The 24,704-nt window shown below is 41.0% G+C and overlaps 1 protein-coding gene and 1 long non-coding RNA gene across 2 annotated transcripts; one reads left to right on the plus strand and one right to left on the minus strand.

Annotated features, from left to right (window-relative positions):
* Positions 1-1,288: 1,288 nt before the first annotated feature.
* LOC147150519 (voltage-gated potassium channel regulatory subunit KCNG4-like) lies at positions 1,289-9,240 on the minus strand. The gene is made up of 3 exons (XM_086026632.1): positions 8,857-9,240; positions 6,619-7,468; positions 1,289-2,484 (listed from the first exon to the last, which is right to left on the minus strand). Exons 2-3 carry the CDS (start codon positions 7,375-7,377, stop codon positions 1,642-1,644), a joined length of 1,602 nt encoding a protein of 533 aa, XP_085882758.1. The 5' UTR covers positions 7,378-7,468; positions 8,857-9,240; the 3' UTR covers positions 1,289-1,641.
* A 13,133-nt stretch (positions 9,241-22,373) lies between these two features.
* Positions 22,374-23,485, plus strand: LOC147150520 (uncharacterized). Its single transcript, XR_015086214.1, has 2 exons — positions 22,374-22,507; positions 22,987-23,485. It is a non-coding gene; the product is annotated as an uncharacterized LOC147150520 (long non-coding RNA).
* The last annotated feature ends 1,219 nt before the right edge of the window (positions 23,486-24,704 follow it).

Raw genomic sequence — 24,704 nt, forward strand, 5'->3', positions numbered from 1 at the left:
ACATGCTAAATCAACAATAGCATTTCACATCGAAGCAACAGAACAGACGTAACATTAGCCAATCGTATTCATGTGCACTTCAGGGACCTCTAGGAAAACATAAAATCAAAGCATTACACCACCTAATGCAATAACCTGGGGCATGGCGCCCTCTCCTGTTGAACTCCTCCACCTGCAGTCACATCCAGTTAATGGGAAATGTATTGTATTGAATTGTACTGTCATTCCGGTTAGAGTGCCCCGAGCGGTGGAAGAAAAATCCACAGAATAGCCGCACCGGACTATAAGGCGCAGGGCTCAAAATCTGGGGAAAAAGTCGCGGCTTATAGTCCGGAAAATAGGGTACTTAATGTATGGAAGGTAATGGCCACCAATTGAACGTGTACCTCTTGTAATTGTAGAGCCAAAAGGTAAGTTGTATACATCTTGTGATGTCTGAATATATATATTTTTAATATATATATTTAAGTGGAGGCCTAAGATCAGTGCCGGGCATTCCAATCTATGTGAAGCACCGGTCCGTCTATCTGTCACTGACAGACGCCTGTTTTGCTGACAAATGACGAATGACGGGAAAAAAATTAAAATAGACGGATTAATCATAGACGGAAACCCCTTAATTTGTCCGCGGTTCGTCTGAAATTTAGTCGGACTCGCCAACGGACAGCCGTTTAAAATTCTATAGACAAAATTCTATACAAATGCCTATAGACAGGTGTTATTTCCCCCCCCCCTAAAAAAGGCGAATGACGGACGACGGAAGGGTACCCATGTTGCAGGCGGATGACAAATAACGGACGCTCAATTTTTTGTAAAATGCCCAGCCCCCCAAAACAAAAACAAAAAAACAAGTAGAGGTGGCTGCAGTTGAAGGCCTGGCAAAGAATCTCAGGGGATGAAACTCAGAATTTGGTTATATCATTCAGCTCTAGCCATTGACTGCAATTGATTTTCTTTGTCCAACTACTGGATTATGTAGAATGTAGTAAAATAAAAATATGTATACTGTAGTGTATATATTTTAAATAAAATTGTCAAATTTTCTGCTCTAGTTCATCCCAAATGTGTTTGACGAGTTTGAGGTGATGGCTCTCGTGTTCTTCCACACCAAAACACATCCACATGCAATTGATTAAAATGGCTTTGTGAATGGTGAATTTTTTTTAATAAAATGGTTGAATCCAATCCAAAATGGGTCATCAATAGATTAAGAGATGTACGTCCAGACGTTTGTTGACATAGTGTATATGATCTTGCAAATGCCCAACTTCAACGTGATATGACTGGATACAGGTATGCACATTATTTAATTGTCTCGAAAGCAATAGGCATCTACAAGCTGTCACACAAGACATACTGCAAGCTGACAAAGCAGCGATTTTATCAGACCTAGACATAAAAAGGCATACAGTTTATTTCAATCATATCTTGCATTGACAAGTGACACGGGTTGCTTGTTGATCTACTGGTATCTTGTTCACTCTTCTCCAGTTATACACATCTATACTTGTTCACATTGATTCATAATGGAAGTGGCAGAAAGAAGAAATAATTGACCAAACATCAGTTTGGCAGCGAAGCAGTCAACGGAATGTTTTTTTTTTCCCCCACTGATTGTGCATTTCCAAGATGACTGTTCTGTTAGAAAGCTGTACTTGGAAGAGTAGAATGATCATCTCTGTCTGTCACGAGTTCCAAATTGTCTACTCGAAATAGCGATGTGAGCTCATTTGATGTCAACTCGATCTTGGAGCACATGTCTTCCGACTCTGCTGCTATTTCTTCTCCTCTCTCCTCCTTCCAAAGCCTCTCGTACTCCTGCTTCAGCTCCTGATAGGAGCGAGAGAAGGTATGGAAGATGGAAGTGGCGGGGAATGCCATGATGAGTATTCCACTCAGGATACTAGTCAATGCCACCATCTGTCCAGGGATGCTGCGGGGGACCATGTCGCCGTAACCGACAGTCGTCATAGAGATGATTGCCCACCAGTAAGTAGCCGGGATGCTGCTGAAGCTGTGTTGCGGATGGGTAGCGGCATATGGCGCCAGTTCGCTTTCCGCAAGGTGGACCAAAGGTGAGAAGAGAGTAACGGCCACGCAGACGAACAGCAGCAGTAGGCCAAACTCCCTCATGCTGCGCTGCATGGTCAGGCCCAGCGTTTGCAAACCCAGGGAGTGACGGGCAAGCCGCATAACGTACAGGATGCGCAGCGCGCGCAGCAGGCGGAGGATGAGACTCAATTTGTCCAGGTAGCCTCTGCCAGCACCCATGACGATTTCCTCCTGGGACTCATCTCGGACATCCACCACCAAGGACACATAGTATGGCAGGATGGCGATGGCGTCAATAATGTTGAGGGGCCCGCGAGCGAAGGCCAGCTTACTCTGGGCGTTTAGAAATCGCAGGACAAATTCGAAAGTGAACCAGGCTACACAAATGGACTCCACCACAAACATGCTGTGACACTTCTGGGAACACTCGCCCTGCAAGACAGTTATGAAATCACACTCAAAGGGGTGTTGCACCAAATGAGCTATAACTATTATTTCAGGGTACGATAACAACAGCAGCATTTCTTTTTTTATTTTATTTTTTTTAAAGAGAAGTCATCGCAAACATTTTTTTTTCAAGAATATGTTTTATGCAAGCCCACAAGTTGAAACAAGGCATTCTGATAAATATTACGTTTGTGGAATATGAGTTCCACTCGTTTTTAACCATCGCCGGGGGCGGCCATTTTGTCTTCTGTCGAATGAAAATGACATCACAACTAGGGATGTGCGCGACTAGTCGTTTAACCGTCTACGATTTATTAAACGTTTAGTATTTTACTAGTCGGTTAAACGCTGCATTCGCTGTATCACGCACCTTGTTCCTCACGCCTCTGCCTCTGTCAACAAGCTGAGCACCAAGAGAGAGAATTGCTCCCCGCCCACACGCACACACACACACATAGTAGAGGGCGGGGTCACTAAGTTTGGGGAAGAATATTTAGAAAAGTAAATTCTGAAGGTGTCAAAGGCATCTACCACGAAAAAAAACTGCACCGTTTGGCAGTATTTTGATGCAGCAGATGACAACAAGGTCGGCTGTAGGCTTTGTAAGCATAAACTCGCTTAAGACCACTCTTCCGGAGCGATGAGAAACCACACAGCGGCGGGGCCAGGCAGACGAGCATAAGAGCGGCCGGACTGGCGCAGTCATGCTCACTGCACAGCAAAGATTACCCAACTAATTTGTAAAATGAAGCGATATGCTGCTGCTTTCTTTTGTTGAGGGCAAAGGGTTCGAAAAATTAATGCTGCATATCGAGCCTGAGTAGCTACGTGGTGCCAAGTCGCAAAACAATAACACCGCCAACTCGAGAGTAGCCATAACCAAATGAAAGAGGAGATGCTACGAGCGTTTGAGCGGGTCAACTATGTGGCCATAACTACAGACGAATGGACACCCATAGCCACCGAATCTTAAATGACTATAACGTGGAATATGTGTACGAAGGATATCCCTGCAGCTGTGTGCTTCAGACATGCGCCTTGGAGGAAAGACACACAGCTGAAAACTTGGCTGCTCTCCTGCGGAGTGTGATGGGTATGTGATACTAGAAAATAAAGTCGTCGCCTGTGTGCATGATAATGCACCTAACATGGGGAATGAGACCCTGATGGACTGGGAGTCGGTACCATTACTCATTACATTATTCATAATAAATGCCATGCATTGCATTGTCAAATGTATCAGAAATGTATTTTTCTTTCAATTGTTCACTTTAATTCGGTCAGTTGTTGTTACATCAATAGAATTTAAATTAACAAACTGTCCTGAATGTTTGGGCTGAAATAGCTCCTACTGTAAATACACAAAACATTTGCATTTTAAACTTTGAATTCAATATGTATTAAATTTCAAGTTTTCTTGCTTATAGACTAGTCGACTAGTCGCAAATCAAATTTAAGACTAGTAAACTGGCAAATTAGTCGAAATTCCCATCCCTAATCACAACTGCTCTCAACGACCAATCACGGCTCAGACTCAGAAAACAGGTCAGCCGTGATTGGTCCTTGGGAGCAGTTTTGATGTCATTTTCAGACAACAGAAGACAAAATGTTTCTGATTTCTGAAAAGATTTTGCTGCTTAACTTATATTCCACATAATTAATCAGAATGCCGTTTTTCAACTTGTAGGCCTGCTGGGAACACATTCTTGAAAAAAATATGTTTGGGTTGACTTCCCCTTTAAGTTTATGTCCAGACTAGATTGATCCCTCTTCATTGGGACCTGTAAAAAGTTAAAAACACATACTGTTGCTGCATGAAGGGTGAGTAGGGCAATGTCAGTGCAGTCATACATGCTACTTGACCTCATGGCTCTCACACTACAATTTTTTTTTTTAATACAGTATGTCCAAAACAGTCTCGTCTGAATAGCTCCTTGTGTTTGACTTGAAACCTATAACTAGTACATAACATTGCAAGGACATTCTGGTCTTGAAATGGCACCCTAAAAATGGCCGGGTTAAAAATAACCCAATATGGGTTAAGAAAAAAATTAAGTAAAATAAAAATATTGGTTAAAAAACTAACCCAACACGGGTTATATTTAACCAAGCAGTTTAAAGAGTTGGCCATCACAAATATAATTAGTCGGTGATGTGTGTCAAGGTTCATGGCCAGTAAGGCACTGCATAGTCAGCTTCCCAAATTTATGAGCTAAATGGAGTGGCATATTTACCATTAAATTAAAAGCTACATATTAGTGCAGGTGTACTTGTTTTAATAAGAGCGTGTTGTTTTCTGACTTAATGTTTGAAGCAGATCTTTAATCTTTGGTCACCGTTTATTCATGAGATTCAATTTCGATCAGTAAACAAGTTTTTAATATTCTTTTCAGGTTAGATATAATGTCTCTCACGTTTGGATGCATGGCTGATTTTCTGATATTGAGCTAGAAATAGTTCTCCTCCTGCACTTTACTGGATTTAATAATGCTGACCACACTATCTGGCCCATTTCAGAAAAAGGTGAGTACATAAATCTTCAGCTAGGTTGGGCAGAGTGGTTCGCACTGCCTTACAACAGTTAGGTCCAGGTTCAATTCCAGCTTGCACTCTGAATACAACTTTGGGACCTTTGTGTTAGTTTACATATTACCCTTACGCCCGCGTGGTGATCTGGTTTCCCCCACAATTGAGAACACATGTAGGCCGACGGTTAACTTCCAGTCAGTTCCCTCGACCAAGCTGCTGACACAAGACCAGGATTTGGTCATCTGGTGCTACACGGTGGTGAACAAATTTCTGTATTGTAGATTGAAGGGATGAATTGAATCTAAATTAATGTTACTATAGGAATGCCGGCAGCATGATGGCGTAGCCTAAAAAGAAGCCTTTCACCGTGTAGGCTGAGATGAAATTTGGCCGCCTAGCGTCCATGTCACACGCATGAGGGCCGATTGGTGGGCCGGACTAAAATCCACTTCTGGCCATGCTTAGTCCAGCCATTTTTTTTAATTTGTCACCCCCCCACCCCTCTGCCCCAAAAATGGGCATCCGGCCGGGCCGGAGTGTCCGACTGGCCCAGGGACGGACTGCCCAGCTCTGGTAATTCCAAAAACGACCTTAGGTTTTGGGGAGCTGTTGAGCCAGGCGCTTTAAGCTTTAATGGGTTAATAGTGTGTTTGTGGAATATGAGTTAAGCAGCAAAATCCACCAATTTTTAGCCTTCTCAGGGTGCGGCCATTTTGTCACTTTTGTCGACTGGAAATTACATCACAACTACTCAGGGCTCAGGTAACGACCAACCACGGCTGACTTGTTTTCTGAAGCTGAGCCGGGGTTGGTCGTTACCTGAGCCCTGAGTTAGATGTGATGTCATTTTCAGTTGACAGAAGTGACAAAATGGCCGCCCCCTGAGATGGATGAAAACGGGTGGATTAACTCTTATTCCACAAACGCAGTACTGATCAGAATGCCTTGTTTCAATTAGTGGACTTGCATAGAACATCCATCCATTATCGATACCGCTTCTCCTCACAAGGGTCGCGGGGCGTGCTGGAGCCTCTCCCAGCTGTCTTCGGGCAGTAGGCGGGGGACACCCTGAATTGGTTGCCAGCCAATCGCAGGGCACACAGAGACAAACATCCACACTCACAATCACACCTAGGGCCAATTTAGAGAGTCCAATCAACTTACCACACATGTTTTTAGAATGTGGGAGTAAACTGGAGTACCCGAAGAAAACCCACGCAGGCACGGGGAGAACATGCAAACTCCGGAGAACATGCAAACCGGCCGGAACCGGGATCGAACCCACGACCTCTGAACTGTGAAGCGGATGTGTTAACCAGTCGACCAACGTGCTGCCCTGCATAGAACATATTCTTGAAAAAATATGTTTGGGTTGACTTCCCCGTATAACTGTATGCAGCGATCTGTATTTATTTATTTTTTTGAATTTAGTTATTAATCATTATCAATGTATTTAATTATTGACTATGCAAATTTGACTACCTTTAATGTAGTGTGCCGATTTTTCTCACTGGTGCACCACATCAATACTTTAGTGAAGTTACTTAAAAGTCTAAAAATGTCAACGCTAGTGTGATGTTACATACACACCCGACTCTCTTCATCTCGGAGGTCTGGCATGGTGCTGATACACAGGCTGATCACGGTGACCAGCACCATGATGACAGAGAGGCAAGCAAATATCTTTCCTGCCAATCCCGAGTGAGGGTTTTCCACCACTTCCCGCAGCATCGAGATCAGCTTGCAGTGGCCTCTCTCCACTTCTGCCGTGTTTTTCTTCAGCTTCATCCTCTTCTGTCTCCATTCCTCTTCTTTGCGCTCTCTTTCGGCCACCTCCTCCACACGGGTAATCATGCGACGCCGGCAGCACCGCTCCATGTGACCTGGGTCAACGCCCCAGTAGTCGAGCTCGTCGTGCAGAGATACGGCGCACAATTCCCTCAGCAGACGCAGTTTACCCGCTGCAAGGAAGTTGAGGATGACCCGGAAAGCTGTGGGGTTGCGGTCAAAGAAGTATTCCTTGCATGTCTCATCATAGTCATCGCAGAGGTGTGCGATCTCCTCGGGGGTGGTGCAGAAGCGCAGGCGTCCCAGGCGACTCTGGGGGAATTGCTCCAAAGTGCTCCAGGGGAAGGTATAGCGATTACCCCCAACATTGATGAGGACTTGAAGGGTGTGATCGACCACATGGGAGGCCTTGGGCTCACGTAGTAGCTGGGCCCGCTGGAAGTAAACCCCCTTGATTGTCTCCGTCTCGGGGATCTCAGTGAAGAAGCGGTCAAGACTACTGTCGTCACTGCTAATTGAGTAGGTGCTGAAGTCGTGATTGGTATTGCTGATAATCGGCATTCTGTCTTCACTGTATGAGGAGGGACTGAAGAGATATCTGTAGCAGCATCTGACTGGATACTATGGTCAACAACCACAAAGAAGCCGGCAGCTGAAATAAAAGATCAAATATATACAGGTATTGTGATTGTATTTTTTATTTTCATCAAGCCCATTGACTTGTGATTAGTCCAGGGTATATACTGCACCTCAAGGTCATGTGATGTAAGATAGACTCCTCTCCCGCACTCGGTTTTCAATTATGGATGAGGATTCCATTACAAGACTAAAGGCACATTTTCAAAAATAGTAAAAGCTGGACTTTTTTTTCTTAGAATATTTTTCAAGTTTCACAGACAGTCCCTCTACTTCAAAAACAACTAAAATGCGGAAGCATGCCACTAACATGCCCATGAACACCAACTGACACTCTAGACCACTGTCATATTATTAATATTTGACATTCATAATTCGAGCTATGGGCATCGTGTCTCCACTGGTCACAGTTAATCGTACACTTTGAAGAACTAGGCTCTTCCCTGAGTAGATAAATGCTGCAATATACATTTTCATTGCAGTGCATATAATACTGTGTGGTGGATTAAAAACAGTAAAATACTGTACATTGTTTAGCCTTGCAGCACAAGGAAGGCTTTACTATGTGTTAGTATTCAAACCATTATCTTTTCTGCATTTTCATCAATTTGCCGTTAAACACTGGAAATACAAAAATAGTTGTTAAACTGACTGATATGTCTATCACAACCAAATACTTTTTTTGTTTAACTCACAAATCAATTATATAATAAAGCTGTCCCATGAAGTATATGATTGTCTAATTGCTTCCCAGGTGGCGGGGAGGTGGGGGAATTGAATTGCATTAAATTGCAAAGATTTTTTTTTTTTTTATTTAAACACTAATTTCCTTCAAGTACATCATCCAATGGTTGTATCCCATTAATTAGTAAGCCTACACATCATTTGTAGTATCACATATCGTTATTATTGATAAACGAGGAGAAAACACATTCATGTCTTGAATGAGATGCATCCTAACAGTGAGGTTATGAAGTAAATCAGAGGTGCTCAATACGTCGATCGCGATCTAGCAGTCGATCGCGAAGGTAGTATTGGTAGATCGCATGACATTAAAAAAAAATAGATGTTCATAGTTAATTAAGTTGTGTTGTGCAACATTGGCTCATGCAGTTATGCAAGGTACATCAACATACATTGTAAATAAAGAATCCTTCATATATTTGAAAATAAATATATGTTTTGCATTTTTGTAGTGGGTAGACCTACCCACTACAAATATGCAAAACATAATCTACACGGAAGGTAGATGCAGTATTTTTGATTTGGTCATTTTATAAGTAGCTCGCATGCTGAAAAAGTGTGAGCACCCATGATAAATGTTGGAGAAATTCATATAAATACAGTAATACAAAATCAACAGTCGTGAATGGGTAGATAAAGGAGTAAATTATATTTACTCACCTCAGAGGGCGCATGTGGTCTGTCTGAGCTCAGAAACAATTCTGTTTAGTGTCCAGCACATTTTCCAAGCTGTTGCTCAAACAAACGCGCATCTCGCCCACGAAGACCAAATCGCTGGCCTATTTGTGGCCATTTAGTCAAACACTCAGTTTGTTAGAAATCTCTCCGAGATGAGAATAATCCCGACATTTTTTAAAAGGTTTCTGAAGTTTCCATGGTGGACGTATATGATCCAAAGATGGCACCCCCGCAGCTTTGTTATCAAGCGAACGCATTTCATCGACTGTTGTGGCCGGCTCGTGTTCGTCTGTGCCTGCAAGGAGGGACGAAAGACGATTAGGTGCCCTCGTCAAGCCTGCTGCTGTATTTTCATCTGTGCTTGACAGCAGGACCATCCTCCTCCTCCGCTCCTATCACCCCCCCCCCTCCTTCCCCTCCGCGAGCACCAGCTTGCTCTTCAGGAACACTGAAGAGGAGGGAAAATAAAGACTAGAGATGGAAGTTTGATCACAATCGAGGCTCGTCTTTGTTTCAGTTGTTCGGAAAGTTTAAATCCCTCCTTGAAATTTAAAACACAACAAACATTCACCTAAATTAAATTATAGTTGTCCAGAGACAAAATGTAATTGCAGCATCATTCAAGTTATTCTTAAAGGGGAAGTTAGCCCAAACAGATTTTTATCAAGGATATTCTATGCAGGCCCACTAATTGAAACAAAGCATGCTGATTAATATTGCGTTTGTACAGCAAAATCCACTTGTTTATCACCATCTCAGGGGTCGGCCATTTTGTCACTTCTGTCGACTGAAAATGACATCACAGATGCTCAGGGCTCAGATAACAACCAATCATGGCTCAACTTCAGAAAACAGGTGAGCCGTGATTGGTTGTTACCTGAACCCTGAGCAACTGTGATGTCATTTTCAGTTGACATGAGGTGACCAAATGAAATGGCTAAAACCGGGTGGATTTTGCTGCTTAACTCATATTCCACAGATGCAATATTTATCTGAATGCCTTGTTTGAACTAGTGGGCCTTCATAGAACATATTCGGGAAAATTAAAGACAAAGTCAACACAAACATATTTTTTCAAGAATATGTTCTATTCAAGGCCACTAGTTGAACTGATTAATATTGTGTTTGTGGAATATGAGTACAGCAAGAAAATCCACCTGTTTTCAGCCATCTCAGGGGGCGGCCAATTTGTTGCTTCTGACAACTAAAAATGACATCATAGTTGCTCAGGGCTCAGATAACGACCAATGATGGCTCAACTTCAGAAAACAGATTAGATGTGATTGGTCGTTACCTGAACCCTGAGCAGATGGCTAAAAACAGGTGGATTAAATCTTATCCCACAAATCCGATATTAATCAGAATGCCTTGTTTCAACTAAGTAGGCTTGCATAGAACATATTCTTGAAAAAAATATGTTTGGGTTGACTTTCACTTTAAAGAAATTGATCTTGAGCACCTTCCAAAGTAGCTTTTTATTCCCTTGCCCTCCCTTTTTATGACCAATTTACATGCACTACATTAATGTAACAGATTAAATATGTTTTAAAATTGTAATTTTCTTGATATGCCTTCCTTGTAATGACTAATTAATAAAACATTTGGTTTTATCACAAACACATTTGTAATAGTAATTATGTTCTGAAGTTGTTTCTTAACATAGAGGCAACCTTGTTGTTACTAAAACCTTTTTTGCCATCCTGAGGAAGAGAAAAATCCTGAGAAAATCCCCATGTGACCACATCCAAGTGTCCTTGAGCAAGTTACCCGGTTCATCAGGAGGTAATTGAGAACTGTGTGAAAGTACTTGAAGTACCTTGAAAGTAGGAAACGCTATACAATTGAAAGTTTACAAAGCTGTATCCCTGTAAAGTATCCCTTTAAGCACTCGACTTGGTTTTTCTATTCATCTATTGGACATATTACAAGTAGACCCAAATACAGCATAATGCTTCATGTATTTTAAGTATAAACTGTGAAGCTCTTGATTTGATGCTGCTAAAGCCAGACTGACAAAGTTTGTGCAGCAGATATCCAAACACAGACAGGATTAATATCAAGGAAAGAAGATAATGCAGAGCCTGTTTTCCTGTGTGTCAATCTGACATACACACACACACACACACCCCAACACACGCACGCACACCTCCGCACACACACAGGCACGATTTACATTACTCCTTTACAAGATGTCGGTTGTTTTGGTCCGTATAGTATCTAATCAGCACATCAGCTGCCGTGACGATGACATTCCTCCACACTCTGTCCAATAAATGTTGAGGACATATGATGGCTTTAGTTTCAATTTATTTGCAGGATTATTGCACACAACTTGGTGGCGTGTCCGTTTGTCTGACCAGAGAGAGTCTAACTACACAACATTTTGGATTAATATAACAAACGGGAATGACTTTGTTGGCAGGTTTGTGTATTTGTTTGTCGGCTTCAATCGCCTAAATATCACATTTACAGTAAAAGTACTTATTGCACGTTCTATTTTAAAGAAATTTGACAAAAATGAAAATCTCTACATTTTATACCCCGTTGATGGTCACAGGGAGCCGAAACAAATCCAATCTGACATCAAGGCAAAGCAGTTTTATTTATATACCACATTTCATACACAAGGCTCAATGTGCTTGACACAGGCAAAGACACAACACCTACAAGCATTTACAAACAGTTCACGACATTCAAAAGCAAAGCAGAGAAAACAAAAGTAGCTTACAAAAATTACTAGAATGTACGTTGACAACATTTAACACATTAACAGAAAACTTTATCGCCTACAAACTGGGCATCCGTCATAGGAGTTTCAATGTGTGCTTGATGTTCCTTCGGAGCCAGAATCTCGTCTTATCTGTTGTTGCATATAAACATGGCCTTTGTTTTGGGAACGTGGCGCCCCGTGACACACACTTTGGACATTGTTGGCAGTCAGTAATTTGATTCTCTGCTTATTAAGATAAATGCCATTGCATTGGAAAAGAAGATGACGTTCCCCAAATGCGGACAAATTGTCATTAAAATTCACAGACAGAGAAGCACAGATGCTTCTCAGCCATCTTGACAGTGACATTACCCGGCTAAAACACTAAAATTTCTTCATTTTTGCAAGCAATCCTCAGATGAGCAATGCAGCTTGTTGAAATAATTGACCTGAATGTGACAATTTTACACACAACCTAAAGTCACGGTTTGCTTAAAAAAAAAAAATAAAATTTGAAATAGTAAATCAAACATAAATGTGCTAAATATGACACACATTCAACTGCTGGTAACATAAACACATATGACAAGGATTAACATCCTTAAAATTGTATTAATTAAATGCATTGCACCATCATTAATTAAATGCATTGCGCCACGCAATGCATTCTGGGATCTATAGATATGCAAAACAGGTAAATATAACACACCCGGACGTGAAAGCTCGTAAGGACAAAAGGGTGTTGCCATGTTCCATGTTTGTGGATGTCACAAAAATTAAAAAAATTTAAAAGAAATCAGGGATGCATTTACTGTATTGATGCCACACGCTTTGGCGTTGACATAAAAGTAAGATTCATGACAAGTTATGACCTATTATCAATGGCCGGCACCAAAATCTGTGAGCTGGGCTTGGGCTGTTCGTGCTTTTGTTACAAGATAATAGCTCGCTGAAGTGATAAATGCACTATCCATCCATCCATTATCGATACCGCTTCTCCTCACAAGGGTCGCGGGGCGTGCTGGAGCCTATCCCAGCTGTCCTCGGGCAGTAGGCGGGGGACACCCTGAATCGGTTGCCAGCCAATCGCAGGGCACACTAAGACAAACATCCGCACTCACAATCACACCTAGGGGCAATTTAGAGAGTCCAATCAACTTACCGTGCATGTTTTTGGAATGTGGGAGGAAACCGGAGTACCCGGAGAAAACCCAAGCAGGCACGTGGAGAACGTGCAAACTCCTCACAGGGAGGCCAGAGCCGGGATCGAACCCACGACCTCTGAACTGTGAGGCAAAGGTGCTAACCAGTCGCCCATCATGCCGCCCCGATAAATGCACTATATAAATAAAATTGTATTGTATTTATTTATAGTTCATTTTATTGTGTGTTCTATACAAAGTATGCATTTAATCAACAAATGGACAAAAAGTTAATAGAAATTTGCCATTAATTTCATGCAATTTAAGGAAAAATGCTATTTTGGAATAGCTAGGTGACCAAAAAGGAAGTATTTGTTAACAATATATTTGCAGTTATTTGATGGAAATAGGCACCAGTCCGGCCTGCAAATAGCAAAAATCTGCGTATAATTGACGGCAGTTGTTTTTCCAAGTTAAATACTTGATTTTATTATATACAGTACTTGATTTTCTTCAATGTGGCCCCTGAGCTCAAATGAGTTGGACAACCCTGATTTAGAGTCTTCCTTGAACTTAACATGCATGTGTTAGATGTGGGAGGAAGCCACACCAAAGAAAACCCACACCAGCACATGGGAAAACATGCCATCTCCACATGGGAAGGCCAGAGCCCGGATTCAAACTCACAACCTCAGAACTGTTAGGTGGATGTGCTAACCACTCGAAACATGTCATATTTAATATGATAAATAAAAATACTAAATTACCTTCATGAATTTCTATTTGATTTATGGTTAATTTTGATCATTTTAGTAGTTGTGTGGTCAGAATGTTCATATTAAATGTAAGCCCATATATCCAGTTTTAGTTGAGACAAACGTGATCATCCCGGTAATGCCTTTTGCCCCACAATCACGTACATATCATTGTATCTGCACTGAGAGGAGTGCTTCATTGTAATAGAGCAACCTCTGACCCTTTTGGTTGATGAATACTGCGGATTACATGATAATCCACTAGCAGGAGGGACACAAAGGGAAGTCAAATTAGAGCATGCTGGGACACAGCCATGGCATCAGTATTATGAAACTTGTACTAAGGTCGCAATTAATATCGTATTTAGCCGTATCATGAAAACCACATGCATACAACAACAGGGAATATGAAGATTTTTATGCAATTATTTTTGTAGCCAGGGTGATTTTATGTTTTACTTTTTTTTCTTCAGTTTAGGGTTAGGGTGTCTAAACATGTTGCTGCACTTCATCGTGAAAAACAAACTTGATTCGCAAAGTAAAGATGCACTTTTGTTATATTACAACTGAACCACCTTACGAATGTAAATTAAGCCTGGTAATCAAACAACTACGTAATTGCAGATAGAAGGCTAAGAAAGGGAAGGAGCGAGAGGTTCATTCAGGTAGCTGGAAAAACGAGAAGAGGAGCATCACACTTTACACTGACACTCAGAGGATGTGGATAGATACATTAGGGACTACATAGCTGAAAGCAAAGACAATAAAAAGGGTATTTTTGTGTATGTGTGTGTGATTAATCCATTCAGCAGTCCATTTCCAGCCAGCCACGACGCCAGGATCTTTTTTCTCCAACGGCTAAAGATGGGCTTGACCGATATGTGGCGGGGCTGAGGGAAAAAAAATGATTTTCATGATTTCACCTACTTGTTGTACTCTCATATTTTTCAACAATAGTGTGATACACACCACAATGTTTGAATGGAAGCATGGAACTGCCAATGTGGAGTGAACATTTTTGGCTGGCAAACTAACTTGCAAAGTACCTTCAAACGTATTGATAAAATGTACAAAGTTGACTAAATGCTAAAAACATTGCATTTTTCCCCATAATGTCACGGAGTATTGACTTGCACATGAGCAGGTAAAAAAATGTTATATTTTCACCATTTGGCCTACATTATACTAATACATTCGAAAATGAAGTAAGTAAACATTGTTTATTAATCATTTTTATGGTTTTATTATAGTCTGCAGTGCATGATTTAAGCACTTAGCATTTGAAAATGCTGTGTTTTTAGCTTTTATCCTACCTTTTATCAATACGTTTGAACATACTTTGCAAATACATTCAAACGTGCAAATAACTGAAAGACTCACCCCGCTCCTCCCTGCCTTCACAAATGGGGTACCACTGCAGCACAAACACGGGAAAAGGAGAAGGGAAAAGGAGAAAGAAAGAAAGAAAGAAAGAAAGAAAAAGAAAGAAAGAAAGAAAACGAAAGAAAGAAAGAGCAAATTGCGATTGGCTGGCTACCAGTTCAGGATGTATACCACCTAGCTCGGACAGGCTCCACCCTCATGAGGATAAGTGGTTTGGATAATGGATGGATGGATCAATAAGTGAATAAATCAATTGCTGGGTGGGGAGATGCTGAACAGATTATATACTGTATATCTAAAAATCACAATGACAGAAGAAATCTCTTAATTCTTCACAATTGTAGACGTTGCTTTTTACTTGGGTTTGTTACTGCTTGTATTATGAATGTTTTGGGCAAAATTGGTATATGTGTAAACAATGTCTTCTTAGCAATTTTGTGTTTGCTATGATGTAAAAGTAATGATTTTGTTTGACATTGACACTAAGAATCAAATGTTGTTTTCCCAAAGACAGATTCTTTAATAGTTTCTATAGGTTAATTGTAAATGAGTTCTTTAAATATACAGTTAATATGAATGTATTGTGGAAGAATATTAAGTGACCTAAGAATACTGAATTCATATGAAAAAGGCAGGAAAGTCAAAATTCTTCCCCAGATGTGTCATAATGTGGCAAGATGCAAAACGGGGAGGAGCCAAATGCGAGAGGGCGAGGCATGAGGACTGGTTAAAATGCTTTAATGAAAACGAAATGAAACACAATAGACCGGATAGTGTGGTTACGTGGCTTGGCTTGTGGAGGTGACGAGGCTTGACTTGGTGCCGAGGCTTGATGAGACAGGACAACAGGTTCCACCGACAGCACGACAACACCATAGACTAGTGATGGGATGAGCAACACTGGTGCATCAGCACTGTGCCGAGATCTCAAATGTGTTACCCCGTATTGGTGCGTGTATCGCTTTAACAAAAAATCATGTGATCAATACAGGAAGTGTGTCGTTTGGCTGTGCCGTGTCAAAGTGTTTTTATAAGGAAACAAACTACAGTGATCCCTCGGTACTTTGCGCTTCAACTTTCGCGCCCTCGGTGCATCGCGGATTTTTCAGAAGCATTCATAACAAATGAAAAATGAAACAAAACAGCCATATTGGCAGCCTTATTGCAGAGAGACGCATTGTTTCAAAGACTCGGAGGCTTTGTACATACCCGCAGGCACTCATAAAAGGCACGTGACTGGTTCCCAGCGCGAGATCGACCAACGAGAGCACAAGTGGATTTACTTTTTCGACATCACCAAATAAAGTGTGAAAGTGTTTGTTAGTTTTGTCTTAGGTTGTCTTAAGACAGCTTACCTTAACTACAATCCCACGTTGCATTTTATCCAAAGGACTTTGTTGATGTTATTGTGCAAAAGATAAAGTTAATGCATGTTTCCCCTTGGGCGGCCGTGCTTCTTCTTCGTTAAGTCTTAGATCGCTAAGACGTTTAAATGAAGTAGGAGGAGAAGAAGAAGAAAAAAAAGCAGGTGAAGAAGAAGGAGGGAATGAGAAGAAGCGGCCGTTTTTACTTTCACTTTTCACGACGACGACAAGCGTTTTAAAGTGCAGAATTGGATAAATTACACTATGGCATTCTAGTTAAGGAAAGTCAATTTTATGATAAAGATTTAAACATTAACGTAGTTTTTAGCAAACGTTAAGTCGTGATCGTCAGCTGCCGTGGTTGAAGCTCATGTTCCTCTCACAGCCTACAGGTTGGTATTTATTCATTTTTCATTTTTAAAGTTAAATTGATTGTGTAACAAGTATTTTGAAGTGTGGGAACCATGTCCGGGGTTCGCAACACCGTAACAGAGGCGCAAATCCCCCCAAAATAAAATTGTACGATAAATAACGTAGGAAATAATAATAATCGTAATCATAAGTCCGACTCTACTTTGCGGTTTTCACTTATCGCGGCGGGTTCAGCCCCCCCATTAACCGCGATGAATGAGGGACCACTGTATATGTTGTGGGTTTGTTGGATGGAGATTGAACATTTTGGTTAGCAAAATCCCATACATAACTCACACGTTATCTCTAAATTTGATATATATTACATGCTCATTTGAGCCTTTACACAAACAAGCAGATTTTGAACTCTTCTCATCAACAACTTCACTCAGCAAAGAAATGGAGCAAATACAGTATACAAAGAGCACATTTTAAGTACAAAACTAGCAATTGAATAAAGATTTAATATTATTTCACGAGCTAATGTTGGGTCAGCATGCAAGTTTATCCTTTTTTACATAATATGACCTGCAATGATTTCTGATGTACAGCAGAGGTCAGTGTTGACTGACCAACACAGTATCAATACAGTGTCAACACAGTTTGGGTACTGTGTCAATACACTCCATGAGGTATCATCAACCCATCACTACCATAGACTACGACAACAGCGAATACACGACAATAACCCGACAAGGACTGAACAAGAACTAGCAATTTAAATACAAGCACACTGACGAGACAACGACAAACACCTGGACAAGAGACACAAGGTAGGAGGGAGCTGATTGGCCAACACTAGGGAGTGGAAGGCACACAGGTGGACACAATAATCATGACGAGACAGACACAGAACATTGTGAAAAACATGAAACTAAAGAAAGCAGAGAACCAAAACAAACCAAACATGACAAGATGGAAGTGGCCAGAGAGTGAACAGGGTTGGGACATCCCTGGTTACAAGGTAGCTCCGCCCATATTTCCAGCACACTAGTGAACTTTCTTTTTAGGAGCTAAGTGAGATCCAAAACAACAACAACCAAAACTTGAAGGCTTTGCTTTCAGAGGGGACTACGGTTGTACAGTGTACTTTCACAACTTTTCTGACAAGCTGACCAACTACAAGACTTTTGTGTGGACATTGTCAACTGAAGATCAAAGACGAGGAGTCTGGCACATGGGTGGAGTTTTCTTTATTTTGGTATTTTCATAGACGGGCACAGGTAGAAGAGTGCAATTGCGCCATTGTGGGAGTGAGCACAGCCAACTTACTCCCTGGCCAATGAAAGTGTGTGAACTCATTTTCTTTAAAGTCAGCGCATACAGTCTTTGACATTAAAGAAGCAGAAGTAAACGCACTGGAGTCCATGCAGAAGATCAAAGCACGCAAAGCATAAGGAACTGCAAGCAGATCCCACTTGTGGAAGATGTATAGTTGGCTATGGCTAGCACAGATCACTGCTGTGAAGTGGGCACTTGAATTGATTTCTACAGTGATTCAGAGGGTTCGCTATTCATCATCATCATCATCATTCACCTTTATGAATGAAATCCATTGACATCCACTCACATATATCAGCGGCACAAAAATGAAGATACGCCAGTTTTTATGCCGAGCGCAGGTGCACTGCCTACAAAATTAGAGCCCTATGAGTGTGAAAACACTCCTTACTCAGGGATTTCATTCATTAATAATTCACCTACCCAGTCTTCAATATCCAGTGTCTCATCAACTTCTGGTTGAAAGAACAGGTAAAGAAAAATTCCTGTATACATTTGAAGAAAAAAACAAAAACAATGTATGAACAGTATACTAATACACAAAAAACTCTGAGCTGTAAAATCAGGTCTTGACAGAAACATATTCAATATTTAGTTGGCAACTCACTGCACACATTGAGCTCAACCAGAAATATAGCATTTAAGTGGAAAGTGGTAAAAGTAGTAGTCGTATTGAATATTTTAAATGATTATAAGTGGAGAGTTTTATGTGTTCTGATGACGAGTACAGCCAGTGTAGGTTGTTTCATCTCATTCTGTTTGGAAACCTTAAGCCTCTTTTGCAACTTAATTTCCTGATGGAGCTGGAGGTTAACAAGGTTCAGTGGACTCAGTCTGTCAGAAGAAATTAAACTAAACTCCTGGGGAATTGCTTCAGTCTCTCAATTTGTGCCAAATCACCTAGGGAGCTGTGCAGCGAAGCAACTGATAATTCACCCTTGATTCCGCACAATCAGTCTTCCCAAACATTGGTTAATTAACTCCTGCAGGCTTGACATCCCAGCCTTATCAGCTGGCAGAAAGTCTACTTCCACAGGGCATCCTTGCTTTAACATGCTGTGCAACTATCCTTCATTAATATGTAGCACAGCTTTACTTAACCATTCAGGCTTTGTTTGTGTTGTTTTTCTGTCTCCTCTTTCTCATAATGTAATTAGGAGATGCTGGTTCCAGGAGGAGGAAACCCTCAGAAAGGAATCAGATTATTTAGGACAGGAGTCATATTGCAATTATTGACAAGCAGCTCTTTGAGCCACTGACTCATCTTACAGATAGCGGAAAGAACATTTCTTAGAGTGCTTTAGTGTGAACAAAGCTAAACAATCTTTATTGCATCACTAAGGTTACTAGACAATTTTACTGAGGAAAGATTGCAGTCCCTCACAGAGTTGGTTTTTTGTACTTGTTCTAAGCAATAATGAAGTGAAATTACCAGAATTACATTTTGGAGATGTTATTGACAGAAGGAAGATTAAAACACCTCAAGCATCAGCAATAAAATACAAAATTATATAGAAGGGCTTTGCAGCTGATAAAAAAAAAGAATGTCCTCACATTCTTTCAAATTCAGAACAGATTGCTCTTCTGGCTACTTGGCAGCGACAGCATGTACAAGTCAACAGGGAATGTCAACATCCCTCAGCATGGCAAACAAACCGGCAGAATAACATACCACATAGCATCAATGGTGTGTGTTTGCTTGGCGTGTATAGGAAGGCTGAAAGGACTTCTGGTTGCTCGTCAAATATTTTGAATTGAAAGAGGACATTTTCCGCTCCAATCCGGAAGGCCCATGTTTGTTATCAAAAATAATGCTGCAGTGAAGGGACACGTCATCATCATTTGTCTCATCAAGTGCATACCTGTTTATTTCCCGTAATTTGTCCACCAAAATCACATAGTTTCCGTTGCAGTAAACAGCTTTACTTCTTAATTTGCCAGTCTTGTTGTACATTAAATGGCTATGGTGTATATTAAATGTCCATGTACAGGTTCTTACACAATACATCTAATATATACCGTAATAATCTTGTCTCTGTCATATGCTTCATGTAAATGATACTGTGCTTTACATATGGGAACACTAGTCTAATGATACTATGTGAAGTAGCAAAAAAAAACTGTTTAGCGGACAAATAACTGAAATGTGAATCCAATGATTCACAGATGTCCATAACCGTCTAAATTCATTGGAATTGCCTTAAATGTCCAAGAAAATGATGCATGCAATTGTTTGAGATTTGTTGGCCAGAGATAGATTGCGCTAACTGAGGTGAAGATTAAAGTTGGACAATTGACTTGCATCCTGTGAGACCAATCACAGCCAAATGAGTCAGACCCACTTGATCAATTTGTAATAATTGATGAACAGATTGGATAGGGATTTTTTTCCGGGTTTTTTTAACACTAGAGCCCAAAACAATTTCTTCCGTACTTTTGAATCAAGAGTTCCTGAGCACAACGTCTATGCTTGCAGAGAGAAGACAGATAGTTAAGCCGTCAAAGTGCACAATATCAACATTGACTCACTGGCTCTGCTTCACACTCCCAGTTTATGCAAAGAGAAAGGCTCACACCTCCCCTCCATGTTGTTTTGTGCCTGTAGTCAAACACAGTAAAAGCAGGGGATGTACTTTAATTGAATCACATGCTGCCTTCCCCTCTCCAGGACTGAAATACTGCAAATGATGTATGTATGTATGATGTCTCATTTGTTTATTACAATGTGTCATAAACTACTTCTTCTACTACTATTGTAATGGCAGTAGTAGTAGTAGTAGTAGTTGTTTCCATTCTTCGTTTTTTAATACAGATTCTACAGGATCGCCAAGATCATGATCATCATCATCCTCCACAATGCAAAAGAAAAACATGCCAAACTAGTGTTTTAATTCCAAATAGTACAAAAATTGTGCCCGAAGCATACAAACATCCCTGAGTTGCATCTGTTATGTGGGAGAGAGGCGCAACCTGATACACAGCTGAAAAACATCTAATTACATTTTTCACATTCAATCATCCATTTAAGGTTATCGTGAAAAAACAGCACTAAAATAAACGTCTATCAAACCTGTACCACTACTATATGCAATAATTAGTCTTATTCTATTCTGATTTGTGTGTGTGTTTTATTATTCATGTAGCAATGAGAGAGCTATTATTACGAATCAGACCATAGAAATATGTGACACCCAGTTTATGTAAATGTGACATTTCCAATCAATGTATTTGAAAATAAAGATAGAACATTGTTTCATAACACTGGATGTGAATTTCTGACCATCACTGATTTTCATGATGCATATTAAACAGCTCTACAGTGATACTGAGTCTCACCCACTTACTTCCTCTTGTGTTCTGTTGCTATTCCCGTGGAGCAGCACTGAGTCAAAGACACCTACAAGAACGAAAACACCTTTTTTTTTCTGCATGTCATTCGACTCAAGTATGAAAACGGAACGTAATTCCATGCAGTTTTGAAAACTGCAATCCCACTGCTGTGTTGCGGGGATACTTGACGAGCAAGAGGCCCATTATCCTGCTACAGAGGATGTTCAGCTACTCAGCACCCACGTGCACCACTCAGGCTCTCACACACATACACACACACACAAACACGCACATTTAGCACATGTGCATAATACTTTGAACTCCCATTGTCAAATTAGCCTCCAAACAAGGTATTATTTGTATTTCTGAATTACCTTCTGTAATTTGGCTGTTGTTAGTTGCATAGCAATTAATTATTTGTATTTCCGAATTACCTTCGATAATTTGGCTGTTGTTATTTGCATAGCAATTATTTCTCATGCTCTGCAGGTTTACCAAAGATAAAAGGCTGAGAGAGCAGGGGGAAACCTAAACAGGTGTCAAAGGGGGAAGGGTTTTCTCTAGGCCAATGGTGCTCAAGTCTGGTCCTCAAGAGCCCTCTAGGCCCTCTGTCTCCAGTGATTCACATTATTAGTTACATACTGTATATATACTATGCTGAACAAAAATATAAATGCAACACTTGTTTTTGCACCCATTTTCCGTGAGCTGGACTCAAAGACCTAAAACTTTTTCTTACATACACAAAAGGCCATTTCCCTCAAGTAGTGTTCACTAATCTGTCTAAACCTGTGTTAGTGAGCATTCCTCCCACCTCACAGGTGTGGCATTTCAAGATACTAATTATCCAGCATGATTATTGCACAGGTTGGCCTTAGGCTCGACACAATAAAAGGCCACTCTGAAATGTGCAGCTTTATCACACAGCATAATGCAACAGATGTTGCAAGGTTTGAGGGAGTGTGCAGTTGGCATGCTGACAGCAAGAATGTCCACCAGAGCTGTTGCTGCCATGTTCCTTTCCTGTGTTCTGTGGCTGATTGTGTTATTTTTCCAGTCCTGGTCTGGTGGATGGGCGGAGCATTCAGTGCACACCTGCTTGGCATTATAATCAGCTGGGTATATACAGTAGGTGCTGGAGAAGTGGAAGATAGTCATTGGAATATTGTTGCTGTTAGTCTGGTTCCCTTTTTTTGTTTTGATGCCGTGCATGTTTTCACAGCCATATAATATGTTGTTTAACTTCTTCACACGTAGGTAATTCCTGTTTTCACAATTCTATGAAAAATTAAGTCTAGATTAGGTTTGTTTGTCTCTTTTCTGTTTATAAACCAACCTGGTTTAGATTGTCGCTGTCCTTGTGTAGTCAGGACTTATTTTCATTTATTGTACTCACCTGTCTTTCTCACACAATTGGGCTGAGTTCTTTCGTTAATCTCTTACTGCGCTTCCGTTACATTAATTTACGTTCAGTGTTTTTGTTTGTTATTCCGGCGTCTATCTTCTGATGTGCTCCACCCATCCACTAGTGTTGTTTTGTGTTTTTGTGTCAGCCTTACACTGCTTTTTTTTTTTTTTTTTTTTTTCGTCGTTCACGTTCGCATGCTTTCTTGGTTTAATAAAGCATTGTATTCGTTCATAAATTTTGTTTGGCTCTGCTTTGGGGTTTGGAATTCTGTGCGCGTGATCGTGACAATTCCCCGTGAACATAATGTTCATTTCTCTATTGTAAGCAGTCTCCAAAGGTGTTTCAGACAATTTGGCAGCACGTCCAACTGGCCTCACAACCTCAAACCACGTGCAGCCACAACAGCCCAGGACCTCAACATCCAGCATGTTCACCTCCAAGATCGTCTGAGACCAGCCATCCGGACAGCTGCTGCAACAATCGGTTTGCATAACCAAAGGTTTTCTGCACAAACTGTAAGAAACAGTCTCAGGGAAGCTCGTCGGGGTCTCAACCTGACTGTAATTTGTTATCGTAATCGACTCAAGTGGGGATATGCTGACATTCAATAGTATCTGGCATGTTGTAAAGGTGTTCTCATCATGGATAAATCCTGGTTTTTACTGTTCAAAGCAGATGGCAGCAAAGCGTGCGTCTTGTGAGTGGTTTGCTGATGTCAGATCTGTGGATCAAGTGGCCCATGATGGCGGTGGGGTTGTGTTATGGGCAATGAACACTGATGCATTTTATGGATGGACTTTTGAATACACAGAGATACCGTGATGTGATCCTGAGGCCTATTGTTGTGCTGTTCATCCACAAGCATCACCTCATTTTGCAAGGCTCTGGACACAATTCCTGGAAGCTGAAAACATCCCTGTTCTTGCATGGCTAGCATACTGACAGGACATGTCACCCGTTGAGCATGTTTGGGATGCTCTGGGTCGGTGTAAACGACAGCGTGTTCCATTTCATGCCAATATCCAGAAACCTTGCACAGCTATTTAAGAGTGGCCCAACATTGCACAGGCCACAATCCTCAACCTAATCATCTCTATGCAAAGGATATGTATTGCACTGTGTGAGGTAAATAAACCCCACAATAGACTAAAACTGCACATTTCAGAGTGGCCTTTATTGTGGCCAGCCAAAGGCGCACCTGTGCAATAATCATGCTGTCCAGTCAGCATCTTGATATGCTCACATCTGTGAGATGGGATGGATTATCTTGACATAGGAGAAATGCTCACTAACACAGATTTAGACCAATTTCTGAACAATATTTGAGAGAAATGGGCTGGGGGCTGGGGGGTGTGCGCGTGTGCGTGTGTGTGTGTATAGAAAAGGTTTGAAAGTGTTGCATTTGTTTCTGGTCAGTGTGAATCACTGATTTATAAAAACTTCAAAAGGACACATCAAAATCAGTTAATGTAATTGTTGGCGCCGCTACCAATATTTTATATTCATAGTTGAGTGTTTATCATCACAAATAAATTGACAGCCTTAAACATTCATCACAACACACAAACTTTCATGAAAAAATGAATCACAATAAATAAAAAACATTGGTTTTGTATTTACTTATATCCTAAACATTTTAAGATTCAAATAATTATAGTAGATTAATACTTTTTCCAAAATGTGTTTGTGTGCTTGCTTGTGCGTGTGTATGTGTGAAGGGGAAACTGGGGGCATTAACTGCGTGCACTTTGTCGGAAGGCACTTTATGAAGTTCATACCATTGACTTGCATTAGTTTAGTTGGCAGAGGTGACCCATTCAATATGGCAGATGCGCTTTACGTATAACAACAACTGGCGACCCCGCTCAAGGCGATTTCTAGGGGCGCGTTCGGAATGATCTTCGCGCGCGCATGGGTTCACTCCGACCGCTCGGAAACTAAGTGCGTTGCAGTTCGGAAATTTAGTGACCACCAAAACCGGAGTGCCGGTGCCCGGTGCACCCACTAGGCTCTCCAACTGGGGACACGGTGCCGTCCCGATGGAAA

This window comes from Filicampus tigris, chromosome 3 (genome assembly GCF_054856515.1).
Source record: "Filicampus tigris isolate MCC_2025a chromosome 3, RoL_Ftig_1.0, whole genome shotgun sequence".
Lineage (NCBI taxonomy): Eukaryota > Metazoa > Chordata > Actinopteri > Syngnathiformes > Syngnathidae > Filicampus > Filicampus tigris.

Bases quoted from the DNA above. Each gene is read 5' to 3' on its own strand.
- LOC147150519 (XM_086026632.1), bottom strand. From the start codon at position 7,377: ATGCCGATTATCAGCAATACCAATCACGACTTCAGCACCTACTCAATT. The intron at 2,485-6,618 runs GTGTGTATGTAA...ACTGTCTTGCAG, and splicing joins TCCGAGATGAAGAGAGTCGG to GGCGAGTGTTCCCAGAAGTG.